This window comes from Dendrobates tinctorius, unplaced genomic scaffold, assembly GCF_039654945.1.
Source record: "Dendrobates tinctorius isolate UK_male_01 unplaced genomic scaffold, ASM3965494v1 ptg000013l, whole genome shotgun sequence".
NCBI classification, from domain to species: Eukaryota; Metazoa; Chordata; class Amphibia; order Anura; family Dendrobatidae; genus Dendrobates; species Dendrobates tinctorius.
In genome coordinates, this window is record NW_027361681.1 from 5,496,423 (window position 1) to 5,513,062 (window position 16,640).

Consider the following 16,640-nt stretch of genomic DNA (forward strand, 5'->3'; position numbering starts at 1 on the left):
TTAGAATTTGTATTATGGCAAGAAAAATCAGCTAAGTAAAGAAAAACGAGTGGCCATCATTACTTTAAGAAATGAAGGTCAGTTATTCCGAAAAATTGGGAAAAGTTTGAAAGTGTCCCCAAGTGCAGTGGCAAAAACCATCAAGCGCTACAAAGAAACTGGCTCACATGAGGACCGCCCCAGGAAAGGAAGACCAAGAGTCACCTCTGCTGCGGAGGATAAGTTCATCTGAGTCACCAGCCTCAGGAATTGCAGGTTAACAGCAGCTCAGATTAGAGACTAGGTCAATGCCACACTCCACACAGCGTTCTAGCAGCAGACACATCTCTACAACAACTGTTAAGAGGAGACTTTGTGCAGCAGGCCTTCATGGTAAAATAGCTGCTAGAAAACCACTGCTAAGGACAGGCCACAAGCAGAAGAGACTTGTTTGGGCTAAAGAACACAAGGAATGGACATTAGACCAGTGGAAATCTGTGCTTTGGTCTGATGAGTCCAAATTTGAGATCTTTGGTTCCAACCACCGTGTCTTTGTGCGACGCAGAAAAGGTGAACGGATGGACTCTACATGCCTGGTTCCCACCGTGAAGCATGGAGGAGGAGATGTGATAGTGTGGGGGTGCTTTGCTGGTGACACTGTTGAGGATTTATTCAAAATTGAAGGCATACTGAACCAGCATGGCTACCACAGCATCTAGCAGCGGCATGCTATTCCATCCAGTTTGCGCTTAGTTGGACCATCATTTATTTTTCAAGAGGACAATGACCCCAAACACACCTCCAGGCTGTGTAAGGGCTATTTGACCAAGAAGGAGAGTGATGGGGTGCTACGCCAGATGACCTGGCCTCCACAGTCACCAGACCTGAACCCAATCGAGATGGTTTGGGGAGAGCTGGAGCGCAGAGTGAAGGCAAAAGGGCCAACAAGTGCTAAGCATCTCTGGGAACTCCTTCAAGACTATTGGAAGACCATTTCTGGTGACTACCTCTTGAAGCTCATCAAGAGAATGCCAAGAGTGTGCAAAGCAGTAATCAAAGTAAAAGGTGGCTACTTTGAAGAACCTAGAATATAAGACATATTTTCAGTTGTTTCACACTTTTTTGTTAATTATATAATTCCACAAGTGTTAATTCATAGTTTTGATGCCTTCAGAGTGAATCTACAATTTTCATAGTCATGAAAATAAAGAAAACTCTTTGAATGAGAAGGTGTGTCCAAAGTTTTGGTCTGTACTGTATATTAATTGGTAATAACGCTTTCTGTAGTACAATGGTAAACAGGCGCATCGGACTGATACAGCATAACATTTATTTGTATCTGTCTGAAATTCATATGAAAGTAAATAAGTTATATTAAGAGGGAATTATTCATAGAACATTAATAATGTATAATGTTTCATATTCTTATTTTGAAGCCTCAGTTGGAGTGGTTACACTTCTACTGACCCAAAACGGACTTCAACTCCACAGGTTTCTTGATAAATTGTGAAATATAATATACCTTAGAAGATGTGTTAAGTTAATGTCCCCATCTCATTTTTTTCCCAGACCTAACCGTGGTTCAAGTGATGTAAGTTGCATGTTCCTAAATAATAATAGCATGTAGGATAAATATACTGGAGTTGAAATCTTGGCCAAATCTTATTAGGTGTGAAATCTAACTACATGTCGGTTGTGGATTATCACACTGACCATTAGGTCCATCATAAGACGTCTCGGGAATGTACATGAAATGGATTCTCTAAGCTTTCTAGTTGTGCTGTCAGTGACAGGAGTGTCCATTCACATTTATTTGGTTAATCACAGCCACGATATACGGTAAATGCAGCGTAATGTGTGTGCTGAATGTCCGTGGATGCCAAAAAATAATCATGAGCATTATAGATTAGATAATACGATCTATGCCATGTAATATGGGTGGAGGGGAAGGCGGAATGACAAGTAGAACACAATCAGTGATACAAAATATATAACACTCCATAAAAAGGATTGGCATTCTGAGTAAGTAACTGATGATAGAGACAGCTTAATGGTGGAGCCATGATAGAGGTCAGTTGAAAATTGAGTGCCAATAGGTGTACATGACTCAATTACACAAATTCCGTGACTCACATTTAAAGAATCTGCACACACTACAACAGGACTGACTTACCTCCTAATGTCATTCCAGCCTCGTAACATTTCCGCAAGCGACATGATGGACAGTTTTTCCTCCGGAATTTGTCAATTGTGCAGTCATTCCGGCTGGCACAAAGATACTTCTGCTTTCCTAAATGTGATAAAGAAGATATAATGATGACAAAAATTGAGATGACTAATACAATGGTTGATATTAATATACTCTATGAATTTGTTTGCTGAAGCTGACAAAAATGTGTGAAGAAAAAGCCTTTTAAACTTGTCATCTTGCATGTGATTTGTACACCGCTTTTATGCATGCTTTATGTATGGAAATGGCTAAAAATGTAACAAACAGTCATTTAAAAAATGTGAATAGAGCTAGAAATATCATAGCCTCCAAGCAAAGTGATAAACTAAAAATGTAATTCCCTCTATAGCATCAATTAAATAATTAAATTACTAAAGTATTTTAAAACAGGAAAATACAATTACTATAGATGACTGTAGTTACAGAAACAAGGGAGATCAATCAATAACACAGTACAAAGATTTCTTCTCGTATGATATTCATATAGTGATGGTTGTTATAATGATGAGAAAACTCATATATATATATATACAGTATATATATATATATATATATATATATATATATACACACTGCTCCAAAAAATAAAGGGAACACTTAGTCAACAGAATATAACTCCAAGTAAATCAAACTTCTGTGAAATCAAACTGTCCACTTAGGAAGCAACACTGACTGACAATCAATTTCACATGCTGTTGTGCAAATGGAATAGACAACAGATGGAAATTATCAAGACACCCTTAATAAAGGAGTGGTTCTGCAAGTGGGGACCATAGACCACATCTCAGTACCAATGCTTTGTGGCTGATATTTTGGTCACTTTTGAGTGTTGGTTGTGCTTTCACACTCGTGGTAGCATGAGACAGACTCTACAACTCACACAAGTGGCTCAGGTAGTGCAGCTCATCCAGGATGGCACATCAATGCAAGCTGTGGCAAGGTTTGCTGTGTCTGTCAGCATAGTGTCCATTGGCTGGATGCGCTACCAGGAGACAGGCCAATACACCATGAGACGTGGAGGGGGCCATAGGAGGGTAAAAACCCAGCAGCAGGACCGCTACCTCAGCCTTTGTGCAAGGAGGAACCGGAGGAGCATTGCCAGAGCCCTGCAAAATGACCTCCCGCAGGCCACAAATGTGCATGTGTCTGCATAAACAGTTAGAAATCAACTCCATGAGGATGGTCTGAGTGCCCGATGTCCACAGATGCGGGTTGTGCTCACAGCCCAACACCGTTCAGGACGCTTGGCATTTGCCACAGAACATCAGGATTGGCAAATTCGCCACTGGTGCCCTGTGCTCTTCACATATCTAAGCAGGTTCACACTGAGCACATATGACAGACGTGACAGTCTGGAGACACCGTGGAGAGCGAGCTGCTGCCTGCAACATCCTTCAGCATGATCGGTTTGGCAGTGGGTCAGTAATGGTGTGGGGTGGCATTCCTTTGGAGGGCCGCACAGCCCTCCATGTGCTTGCAAGAGGCAGCCTGACTGCCATTAGGTACTGAGATGAGATCCCTTGTGAGACCATATGCTGGTGCAGTTGGCCCTGGGTATCTCCTAATGCAGGACAATGCCAGACCTCATGTGGCTGGAGTGTGTCTGCAGTTCCTGCAAGATGAAGACATTGAAGCTATGGACTGGCCCGCCCATTCCCCAGACCGGAATCTGATTGAACACATCTGGGACATCATGACCCTTTCCATCCACCAACGCCACTGTGCACCACAGACTGTCCAGGAGTTGTCTGTTGCTTTAATCCAGGTCTGGGAGGATATCCTTCAGGAGAACATCCGCTGCCTCATCAGGACCATGCCCAGGCATTGAAAGGAGGTCGTACAGGCATGTGGAGGCCACACACACTACTGAGCATCATTTCCTTGTCTTGAGGCATTTCCACTGAAGTTGGATCAGCCTGTAATTTCTTTTTGCACTTTGATTTTGAGTATCACTCCAAATCCAGACCTCCATGGAATATTTATTTTGATTTACACTGATAATTTTTATGCTTTACAATTCTCAATGAATTCCACTATGTAATGAATAAATTTGAAATGAATTTATAACTGGAAAATTTCATTCAGTGACATCTAGGATGTGGTATTTTAGTGTTCACATAATTTTTTTGAGCAGTATATATATATATATATATATATATATATATATACCCACAGGGTGGGGCATTTATATGGATATACCTGGGTGGGCCATCTTGGAAAGTTTTCCTCCTCTCATATACTAATGTGCCACAAACAGGAAGTTGACATCACCAACCATTCCCATTTAATTTAGGTGTATCCATTTAAATGGCCCACCCAGTTCTAACCTTATAAATGGCCCACCCTGTATATATATATATATATATATATATATATATATATATATATATACACACACATACATACATTGTAGGGGTTTTTGCTGTTTGGTAGCCACTTGGAAATGCACAGGAACAGGTTTTAAAATCAAAATGGAATAAAGTTTATTGTTTTTCATTAGCTTTACAGCTCCCAGTTGAAAACAATCCTTTCTTCAGCACAAATGAGTAACAAAACAGTCCTTTCTCAGGGTAAGGCAAAGTAAATCAAAACTGTCTCACCAACTTGGTATTACAGCCACTTCTCAGTCTTTAGCATGGACTAAAGTTTATTGTCTTTCATAAACTTTACAGCTCCTAACTGAAAACAGTTCTTTCTTCAGCACAAATGAATAACAAAAGAGCCCTGTCTTCAGCACAAATGTATAACAAAACAGTCCTTTCTTTCTCTGTGTAAGGCGAAGTAAATCAAAACAGTCTCGTCATCTTAGGGTACGTGCACACGCTGCGGAATCCGCTGCGGATTAATCCGCACGGATTTTGCAAAAACCGCAGATAATCTGCAGGTCCAAAGACCTGCGGATTATCTGCGGTTTTGCCTGCGGTTTGGTCCTGCGGATTCACTATCTCCACAATGGTGGAGATAGGAACCCGCAGCGGTTTCCGCAGAAAGAATTGACATGCAATTCTTTCTGCGGATTCAAAACCGCAGCAAATCCGCGCGTTTTTTTCCGCAGCGTCGGCACAGCGTTTTTTTTTTCCCATTCAAATGAATGGTACTGTACACCGCAGCTAAAACTGCTGCGTGTCCGCAGCGGCCAAAACCGCTGCGTGTCCGCAGCGGAATCCGCAGCGTGTGCACACAGCCTTAGTCTTACAGCCACTTCTCAGTCTCTAGCATGGACCGTACACCATTAATGGTCTTTCTCCAGGTCCAATGAACATAATCTGCTAAAATAACCCAGCTGTCTGTTATTATGCCTGTAAGAGCCCAACTGGAGTGTGGGAGCGTTTTTTCCCACCCCTGCTGTCTTACTGCAATTTTATCTGCCAGTTTCATGTGAGACCACCCAAAACCATGCACAGATATTGACAGATAAATGCATCCAAAATATAATTTATCATCTCTAATACTATTATTTTTAGCAAACCATACTTAATTACTGGTGAACTTTCCATTAGAACATTTCGCTCTGTAGGAGCAGTAGAATATGGTGGTGGCCATTAAAAAAAACAACAATGTATTTTGCAGAGTTAATACATGTAATTGTTTTTACTTATTTATTTAAATCTGATATAATATTCTACAAAAATGTTTGCTTTTCATTTTAGGTTAACCTAAATCTTTCAATGTTGTTTGAAAAATAAACTTTTACATTTTTAAACTATGAAAAAAATGAGAGATCATGGAAAAATAACTATACATACAGGATTGCTGCAGTGTTTTGCCATGATGTTAACAAGTGCTGGATTTAAACACATATTCTAACATGCTAAAAACATATACATTAGCTAATCCTACCTATACGAGGAGAGCGAGAAATATACTGTACAGTCAAATGTAGGAGAAAAAGAACGCAGCCGAGCACTTTGGCCTCTTCATTCTCACAACTGGTTGGGGTCTCTGCATTTGGACTTACACTAATCAAAATTTCTGACATGGTTAAATCACAGCAACCTTTTACGGTTTATATTGGACGCTATCCATGACATCCTAATATTTAGGCTTATGTACTATGACGGGCAAGATTGTTTTGTTAGCATTTACGCAGTGGAAGATATGGCACTGGTTGGCAAGTGCACTCAGATATGGAGCCAATAACATCCATAACGTGGAAAAAGGCACAGAAAGCAACAGAAAAAGCACACTCATAAATACTGAAATAAGAGGTGTTGTAAATATATATGATTAACTAAGTCCATTATTCTTCATTGCACAAATACCGTATATAACAATGCCCATACAAGTGATGTTATTGGGGCTGCCACATTGACCCAGTAAAACATTTGTAATCCAGCTGGTAGATAAAAACTTCATTCAATCTATATTTGCTCAGTTTAGACGAGATATTGCTGCTTAATGAGGAAAGATGAATTAGTTGCGTTGAAGTTTTATGTTTTATTTCATTGTTTTATTAGAATCCTAGAATGGTAGAGTTGGAAGGGACCTCCTTGGTCATCTGGCCAACCCCCTGCTCAAAGCAGGATTCGCTAAATCATCCCAGTCAGATGTCTGTCCAGCCTCTGTTTGAAGACATTTCCTTACAAATACAAGTGGTGATCTATTGTGTTCTTTGCCTTTACGCGTACCCAATGCCTACGTCCCATAGCAGTCAAAGGATTTTTCACACTTTTTAAAAACACTGTGCCATTACATGGATTCAGTGCTAGAGATATCTTTTCTAAAAGCAATTTTCACTTTCATTCATGCACAGTTCATAACAAAAAATGCCCATAAGCCTCTTCATGGAACTGTTGGCAAACAAAATACAGTATGTGCCCAAAGAAATATTGGGGTGATGTTTATAGCTCTGTAAAAATCATAGGTTTATGGAGCTTTAGAATGCTCAGGTACAGACTTATACTTATTTGGAAGCATTTCACTCCCATGAACTGAATGGCAAAAATGGTGAGGCTTAAACAAAAGGGTGCTACTGGACTTTAGAGGTCATTTCTAAGACGGGGTTTGTACGCTTTGAATTTTTGCTTGGTGATGAATGTTGATACTTGTGAATGTAAAATGAGGAAAGATTCCGGCACAACCATCCACGGAAAAAATGGATTCTTTATTGAAATGTAGTTAAAACATTAAAAGGCGAGGCCTTGTGGCTGACGCGTTTCAGAAGTATACACAGCCTTAGTCATAGGCTAGCAGTTATTCTATGACTAAGAATGTGTATACACCTGAAACGCATCAGCCACGAGGCCTCGCCTTTTAATGTTTTAACTACTTTTCCACAAAGAATCCATTTTATACCTGGATGGTTGTGTCGGAATCTTTCCCCATTTTTCGTCTACTTTCCTGTGATCACCAGTGGAAACGGCACTCTCAGGAGGAACTCTTGGCTTATTTCAAGGGATAAGCGTTCCCTTTACCTCACCATGATGATACTTGTGACTTGTACTTAGGTAGTCATTATCGTTGTACTTTTATACGTAGGAATCTTTGATCTCTGAAAAATAGAACTAGTTGGCTCCGGTAGAGAAGACATTAGAGGGGTTAGTGGGTAAAGTAGCTTAGTTGTTTTTACATAACCCCAAAAATATGAACAAAAATCTTGACATAAACTGAATACAAACTTTCCGTGAAAGCAACATTTTCTATGAAGCCATCTGGTTCTCTCTGCAGCTACATTAGTCACACAAAGCTTAAAAAGATTTATTGGAAGGTTTTAATTCGTAAGGGCCCATCATGGCAGTATAGGGTATTGCAGCTTTTTTGGTCACTTACAAACAGCTCTAAGCTTCCAAGCCAATAAAGTACTTGAGTGAATTTCTAGCAGGTAATTACTTTGATTCGAAGTCATTGACAGCTCACTTTTCATATAGAACCAGGCCTCGGTCACACAAATAACCTAGTAAGAGTACATTATTGCTGCCAAACATTAGCCCTCGCGATCTGATTTCATGCGGCTTGCCAGCTTTGAGATATAGCTCCCCCAGTGCTTGGCCTAATATTCAAAGTTGTATTGATGTCGGCCAGGTCAATATTTACGCAGAACAAAATTCTTCCACATCACACGTTAGAATCTGAACTAAAGCTTACCGCGCTGGGCACACTGAGCCTATTTCAAGAAAAAAATAATATTAATTTTTGACCTTTTAAATATTTCATATCTAAGATTACAAATCAAGTTTATAGGTTTGTGCCCTTTTAACAATCACCAATAATAACCCATTTCCTATGTGACTTTTCCTCTTTTATTCTATGAATGCTTTTGATTGTTGTCGTCATGGTAACTAACAGACTCCTGACAGGTTAAAGAGGACTCTTGTCAGGTATTCATTTTTACTTGAAAATGCATCCAGTTAAGTATTGTGTCTGGAACTAACCCTCTTAGTCTATAATTGTGTCTTCTCGAGCAGGTAATTTTCTATCATTCGTATAGGCCTGTAGTAAAAAAGATTCTAAGAAATAAAAGCCACCCTTTGGTTTGACATTAAAAATTAATATTATCTGGGGAAAATTTAATAAAGGTACCGGGTACCCTCCTTTTCCATGGTTCCCGATCTGCCACTTCTCAGCAAACCTTTTTCCCCCAACTTTTTAGTTGAGACATTTTACCATTCTCAGAATGGCCTGCCATGCTGACATTATTTTATTGTTGCTGCAGTGGTAATTGGTTCTCGAGCCACTGACTTATTGCTTCGCTAATGTTGGGATCATGTTTTAAAAGGGTTGTCCGGGATTTTTATATTGATGACCTATCTGTAAGCAGGTGCTGAGATGCAGTATGCAGGGATTCCAGAGCAATGTGGTATAAGAATAGCATTTAATTTAACAGTAAAGATGAAAGTAATCTCCTCGCAGGGAGTTAATGAACAGTAAACAAGAATTAAAGGAATAGTAAGAATTGATGCAACATTCTGAGGATTAAACAACAGTTATCGTGACTACCACTGGTCCTCCTTGATATACAGTCCTATTGAGATTGTAGTACCAGCAACAGCTGGCGTGGTGTCCTCAGATGGGGTCCTCTGTCAATGGTCCAACTTCTGGTGGCAGCAGGCGGTCACTGGTTTTATCCGCTAAGCCCCTAGTCCATAAGCCTGAGGAAACAAAGTGAGGGAAGCCGCAGGAGTCCCTGTAGCAAGCGTGGGCTGATGCGCGCTAGTCGGCAGAGGGAACCGCACCTCAGTGTCCTATAGCCGGCCCACACTTCTCCTCAGTCATAGTCCCGCTGGAGCGTGTGGGTAAGTCTGGTCACGGCACATCTCGGCTCCATTAGAAACTGACTGCTGCTTCACATGCTCTCAGCTTAGCTTAGACACGCCCCCTCTTCCCAGGTCATGGGGAGTGTCCGGTCCTCTATTCCTTCCCCAAGGCAACATGGGAAGCAGCCTCGACAGTTCCGGACCCGGCATGATGCAGGTACCCACAGCCACCCACAGCCCGGTCTTCCTCCTATCATATCCATAGAATAAGTCATCAATATCTGATGAGTGGAGGTGCCACATCCAACCCCCATCGATCAGCTGTTCCAGATGCCAATGTCATCAAGATAAGTTCAGTTGCAGAGCAACACAGCTTCATTAATTGTGTAGTGCCACAGCAGGGTAAAAAACAACTGCCCCCTATTCAAATCAATAAGGGCCTATGTGCAGTACCAGGCTCGCCCACTAGGCAATTGATGAAGATGTGTAGTTCCACTCCAAAAGTGAATTTTCTCTTCAGAGTGGAAGAGAACTAGAACTGTAGCGCCACTTATAGGAAGTGGCAATCCTAGAAGTCAATATCGACTCTAATGAGTCTTGTTACATGACTTAGTAAAGAAAACTAAACCAAAATCTCAATTTGCAGACACTGGGTTTCGGGGTGCTGCCCCTCGTCAGGGCAAAGTGTGAGATCTGAGTGAGAGGTATGTGAACACATCAGTCTGCCATGGCACAAAACAGTTGATCGGCAGGGATGCCAAGTGTCTACCAATAGGCCATTAATATAAAATTCCCGGACAACCCCAACAAGTCATTCAAAGAGGTAGAGGTGCTAATGATGGTTTATTTCACGATAATGTCCTCCCCTGCTTTTCTATCAAGAAAGCTATCAAAAGTATCTATATGCCCATATTTACCTGGAAAATGCAATATGAGTGTCCTTTTGGCCTCTAATGAGCATAGCGTAGTTGACTATTCTATATAGAGCCATTCATTTAAAAAATTATATACAAAATATGCATACATTTTTCTACATGGGAGCTTATTGGCGACATATGCCACCGTATCTAGTATAATGCTCCTGATATATAGTGCTGACATACACTGCAAACCAGATGAATGTCAATCTGCAAGGACTGATGATAACCTATTGCAGTTACCTAGTTAAATATATTGTAGGAAGTCACATATAACTGTGTCATATTTGAGGTGTTATTTTTATTTTGTCCATATCATAGACCACATTTGTGTCATATAAATCTCATTAAACATCTAACCGCAGCAGTCTCCACCATTAAGGGCTTAAGAGTAGAGATTATAGTCCTCTCGTAATTCAAAAACACCATTCAATGCGCAGAACACAAAAAAAGATGATGTAAGTGAAAAAGACGGAGAGAAGAAAATACAAAGTTTGTAACTTTACTTTGTAATGGAGTGCTTGTTATAGCTGCCGTGTGGGATACATAAGGCTTGCCAGACATATTCTAACGAGGAGCTTTTACTCCAGAATCAGTCACCTAGAATAGCTAGCATCTCAAATCCAACATTTTTTTTGTTTTTAAAAGAGGTTTACAACAAATATCAGGGCTCCGCTTGTCCAGTTTTCTTAGCGTGTTACAACTTAGAGTTAAAGGTTAATCTTATATAAATAGAGAATTAGGAGAAAAGAAACAGGAAATGTTGGCTCTGCCTCTGACCAAAGAGCTTTCCTTCTCAGCCATTTCTTTTGCCAAAGAATTAAAGAAGTTATCCATCCTTTAGACCAAAATTGTTTAATCTTAGGAAATACCATCTATATGACATCAACGGGCCTCCACCTCTTATCAGCCCCACCGATCAGGGGTCGTGAAAGCGTTGCAGCCTTCTCGTCTTGAAGGCTGGACCTGCACATAACTTTTAGTAGGGGAGGTACAAGGTATTATAGCATGTAGGTGAATTGGATAAGGGTACAATAACTTCACTGCTGTTTCTAAAAGTGTGTCACAGGCAAGAAAGAAAAGCTGGCAAGCTGATGAAAACCTTGAAAGAGGTGAAGTGCTGGGTGGAAGGTTGACTGACTACTCGTTTAGATCAGGGCTATGGAGTCGGACTCCTAAAATATACAATAAATTAGGAACAGTAGAAATAATGTATAAAAATAATGTATAAAACTTTGTAAAAAAGGAAAAAAAAATTTCTTTTACAATACACTGAATTTTTTTGATCATATAAATAAAAAAAAAAATGTTGCACATTTGGTATCGCCTTAATTGCCCTGACCAGGGCAATCATGTTTCCAGGTTACTTTTACCACTCAATGAATTCTATAAAAACAAAATCCAAAAAAACGGAATTGCATTTTTTTACCTATTCATCCAATTTGGAATTTAATATTTTTTAGTACATTATGGAGATGCTAGTCACTACTCAAGCCATGAGGCTTGGTAGTCAAGAGGTCCAGGGTCAGATACCAAGAAAGCTCATCATAAACAAAGGAGTAAGACAAAGGCGTAATCAGGTCATGGTTTGAGGTCAGGAATCCAGGAAGGTAGGGGACCAAGACAGAGGGGCTAGGCAAATAGAAGGTCAAAAGCACGGTCAAAGGTCGGGTAATAATAGATCTGAGACTGAACACAGGAACACAAGGCACACAGATATCATTGAGCATAAGCTACAATTCGCCATAATTTGAGGCAGAGAGCCAGCTAAATAGCCAAGCAATCATTCCGAACAGAAGACACATGGCGGAAACCCTGCACACACTGGTCCTGATAGGACAGCTGAACTGTCAATCAGCACACTGACAGCTCAGCATGCTCCAAGTTCCGATTAGACGGATGACCTGTCCATCACCATACTATTGAAAAGAGGAGAAAGAGAAGTATTGCGGCTAAAATAATTATTTTATTGTGTAAATCTATAGTAAATAATACAAATCAGTAAAGTATATGTCAGATGGAACAAACCAACGGTGCCAAATGACAGCAAAAGCCAAGTAATGTGTCACTAGTTGTTAGGCGTTGGATTCCTGCAGCTGCACAGCAGGAATCCAGAGCCATACATCCAGCGGTCTCCCATTTCTCTCCGACCACTCAGGGACCTGCACAGCAATCTCGGCGATCCAGACGCCCTGCTCAGACCAGCTCTCTGGGTCTGGATGTTGCTGCCACCTCTTCACCAGCAATGGTAGCGCAGCCTGCTTTGCAGGAAACCACTCCAGAGGCTAAGTCCTCTCGCGTGCTACTGGACATGCCCACGAGACGATCTCCCAGTGGAGATCGGAGGTCATGTGCTCAGGTCCTTGTCCTGATCTGATTGGCCCATCTCAGAGGTCTGGAAGGTCCCAGAAGCGCATGGCTTAAAAGGCCCGCTTGGCCGCTTGGCCATGCGCTAGTATAGGCTATACTTGCTAGATGTGTGAATGGTGACGGATGTATGACGCCGCACACACGGTAGGTCAGGATGGACACCGACCTCGGCCTTGGGCCGTGTCCTGTGACCTCATACCATGTGTGCACTCCAGCTGAGACCTGTGAAGCTAACAGGCTCGGCATTTATGCTTTATTTGTACTAAAGCGCCTCTGTGAGTTTAACAGAGTCCGCTCTGAGCACCTCGGGTGATGTTTAACACGAGTGCAGTATACCGCCATATAAACTAGTCTGCCATTACTCAGCAGCGGTTGTTACACCTACTGCACGGTGGACCCCGAGCGGCGAACGCACTTCCTATTATTTATATTTAGTGCGTTCCGCCGTCCCTAACACTAGTAGAGTTGAGCGACTTTGGTCGGATCGGGTTTCATGAAACAAAATTTGTTTCAGATGAAACTGGTCCGACTAGGGCAAAAGAAGTCGGAGTTTCGTCCGAAACCCGACCCCAATGCAAGTCAATGGGGAATAAAAGTCGGCATTGAGTGGGTGAATGTCATCCGCTCAATGCCGACTTTTATTTCCCATTGACTTGCATTGGGGTCGAGTTTCGGACGAAACTTCGACTTTTTTTTTGCCTTAGTCGGACCAGTTTCATCTGAAACAAATTTTGTTTCATGAAACCCGATCCGACCAAAGTCGCTCAACTCTAGTCACTAGTATTACTGTGGAAGAAGCCCTATATTCAATACAATATTTAGACCATGTTCAAGATCCAAGAGGCCAAGTGGCAATACATATTTGGACAAATATGGGCATAGCTAACCACGAATAATGCACAACTGTCAGGAGGCACCGGACCGGATGCAAGAAACCCCAACGTGCGTTTTGCATGTCATTTCTCAATGGGATGCAGTATTGATGCAAACCAGGACCTTTTTACTTCATTGGTGGCCAGTCAGGTGATCAGCTAGAGGGTTTCCAAGGACCAATAAAATGGCTAGATTGGCACGTACGTACTGCACCCGCCGAGTCCAGCAGCCGGGGCCGTCAAGCATCAATGAGCATGTGCGGGGAGGACCCGAAGGTCATAGTCCCGGGCATGCACAGGAAGCATAATGATGCCGGAAAAGGCTGTAGTGTGGCACGCACGTGTACCGCCGTATTGGAAATGTAAGTACGGTCACATATGTATCACATTTGTCCCAATAGTGGTAACAGTGGCAAAAAGTTCAACACTTATAATTAGATAATCATGATAAGAAAATCAATGTAACCACACTAGTGGGAGCTATAATAGAATTTCTTCCAAAAGCCTTTCAGGGGGAGCGGGGTGGAGACTGGATGGAATAGCCCCAGGTGGAGATAAACAAAAGGTCAATGATGGAACCACAAAACAGTCATGGCTGTAAATAATGACAACATAAACAATAATAGTGAGAAAAAATATAAAACAATCAATTAAAAATCCAGAATAGATTAGGGGGCAAGATAGGAAAGGAAAATGGAAAAAGAGGAACAAAAAATAGATTGGACAAAAATAATAATGATGTACTATAAGAAGGAAGAGAAGCTAAGGGTCTCATTTAAGCTCTTAGGTGTCATATTGTCAAGTCTCGCAATCCAATTTGTTTCACGTTGGGCTAACAGTTTTTTATTGTTACCCCCTCTGATCCCCAAGTGTAGACTCTTAATACTCCTGACCATAAGTGACTTGGTATCACAATTATGGTAAGCCTTGAAGTGGCGGGGGATTGTTTTTAGATCAGAGGGATCGGTCACTGTCTTGGCTGCGCAAACATCCCGAACATGCTCCTGTACTCAGACACGAAGCTCAAGACTAGGCACACAGACATCATTGAGCAAAAGCTACAATTGGCAGTAATTAGAGGCAGAGAGCCAGCTAAATAGTCAAGAAATCATTCCGAACAGGAGACACATGGAGGAAACGCCGCACACTATGGCCATAATAGGGCAGCTGAACTGTCACACAGCACACTTACAGCTCAGATTAGATGGATAAGCTGTCCGTCACCATAATAACAGCTTAGAACGGCCCTTCCCCAGGCTGAATGGCTGAACTTTCACTCACTGTGTCCCGATGAACCAATAAGAGGAATCAAGACAATCATATGGTGAAATGAATGGTGTCATTCAGTACAATTCGTCCTGCAAAAAACAAGTCTTCCGTTTGTGATGTAAAAATATAAACGTTATGGTTCTTGGAAGAAAGTGAGATAAAAAACAAATGCAAAAAACATGAAATTCCTTGGTCCTTACAGGGTTAATTTATGCTCATTTAAAGTGAAGCATTCAGAAGATTTTTGCTATGTAATCTGAGAGCAGCATAATTTAGGGTCTGGGATTCTGATTGTGTGCTGCTGTTTCAATAAACTCACTGTTTTATCAGCAGAAGATTATCTCTACAGGACTAGATATCTCATGCCTCCTAGTCCTCCTGCTCTGTATCCACTGATTAGAAGCTTAATGTCAATATACAGTGTACACAGAAAGCTGTCAATCAGTAGTGGGGGTGGGGTTATACAGGGCTCAGCCTTCAGAGGACTGCCTTATCTGCAGCAGAGAAAACTGTGATTGTATCACAACTGCAGCCCTACATCACGCTGCTCTCAGATGAGGTAGTACAAACCTGGTGACATATTTCCTCTTTAACTACGGGTGTTTTTTTTTTAAACAAACTCTGCAAAATGTCCCTTCATATCAGCCAATACCACTATCAATTCTCATCCATTTTCCTTCACTTACAACTTGGCAAAATTGGCCATATTCTACATTCCAATCTTTCATATCACCAGAACTCCTCCAGTTATACCATCCTTATATAATAATTGAGAACCTTCTCGTACACAAAGTAATACAGGGAAAGCTATCGATCTGTGTGTGTGGGAGGGATAATCAGGACTCTCACTGTCTCTGCTGGGAGTGCTAAGCAGACAGTGGGAAAAAGCCAACAGCATACCATAAGGTTGCCTTTATTCCTCCATAATCCACTTGACATCTTTGCTTAAAATGGAAACCACAGCTAAAACCCAGCTAAATAGTAACCGCTTTGAATTGGTGAGAAAGCTGCACATGGTTACTGTTCAACACTAGTCTTCTAGTGTTATAGCATCTGAGTAGCCGTCCACTGCCAACAATACATGACTTCCTGGGTGAAATGTAATTACTGTATATACTCGTGTTTAAGCTGACCCAAGTATAAGCTGACCCCCCTAATTTTGCTACAAAAAATTGGGAAAACTTATTGACTCGCGTATAAGCCTAGGGTGGAAAATGCAGCAGCTACTGGTAAATTTGAAAAATAAAAATAGATACCAATAAAAGTAAAATTAATCGAGTCAACAGTAGATTAAATGTTTTTAAATATCCAGATTGAATCAGGAGCCCCATATAATGCTTCATACAGTTCATGATGGCCCCATAAGATGCTTCATACAAAATACACACCATATAATGCTGCACAAAGGTTAATAATGGCCCCATAATATTCTCCATAGAATATGCCCCATATGCTGCCCCATAAGATGCTCCATAAAGGTTATGGCCCCATAAAATGTTCTATAGATTATGCCCCATATGCTGCCCCATAAAATGCTCCATAGATTATGCCCCCATAAAATGCTCCATAGATTATGCCCCTTAAGATGCTCCATAGATTATGCCCCATAAGATGCTCCATAGATTATACCCCCATATGCTGTCCCATAAGATGCTCCATAGATTATGTCCCCATATGCTGTCCCATAAGATGCTCCATAAAATGCTCCATAGAATATGCCCCACATGCTGCTCCATAGATTAGGCCCCCATAAGATGATCCATAGATTATGCCCCCATAACATGCTTCATAGATTATGCCCCCATAAGAT

At 41.3% G+C, this 16,640-nt stretch overlaps 1 protein-coding gene across 1 annotated transcript in view; it reads right to left on the reverse strand.

Moving 5' to 3' along the window:
- AR (androgen receptor) overlaps window positions 1-16,640 on the reverse strand; it is a 540,464-nt gene that overhangs the window by 196,665 nt on the left and 327,159 nt on the right. Inside the window, exon 3 of the mRNA XM_073558342.1 lies at window positions 2,153-2,269. Within this exon, the coding sequence (XP_073414443.1) occupies window positions 2,153-2,269 (117 nt within the window). The remainder of the gene's footprint in view (window positions 1-2,152; window positions 2,270-16,640) is intronic.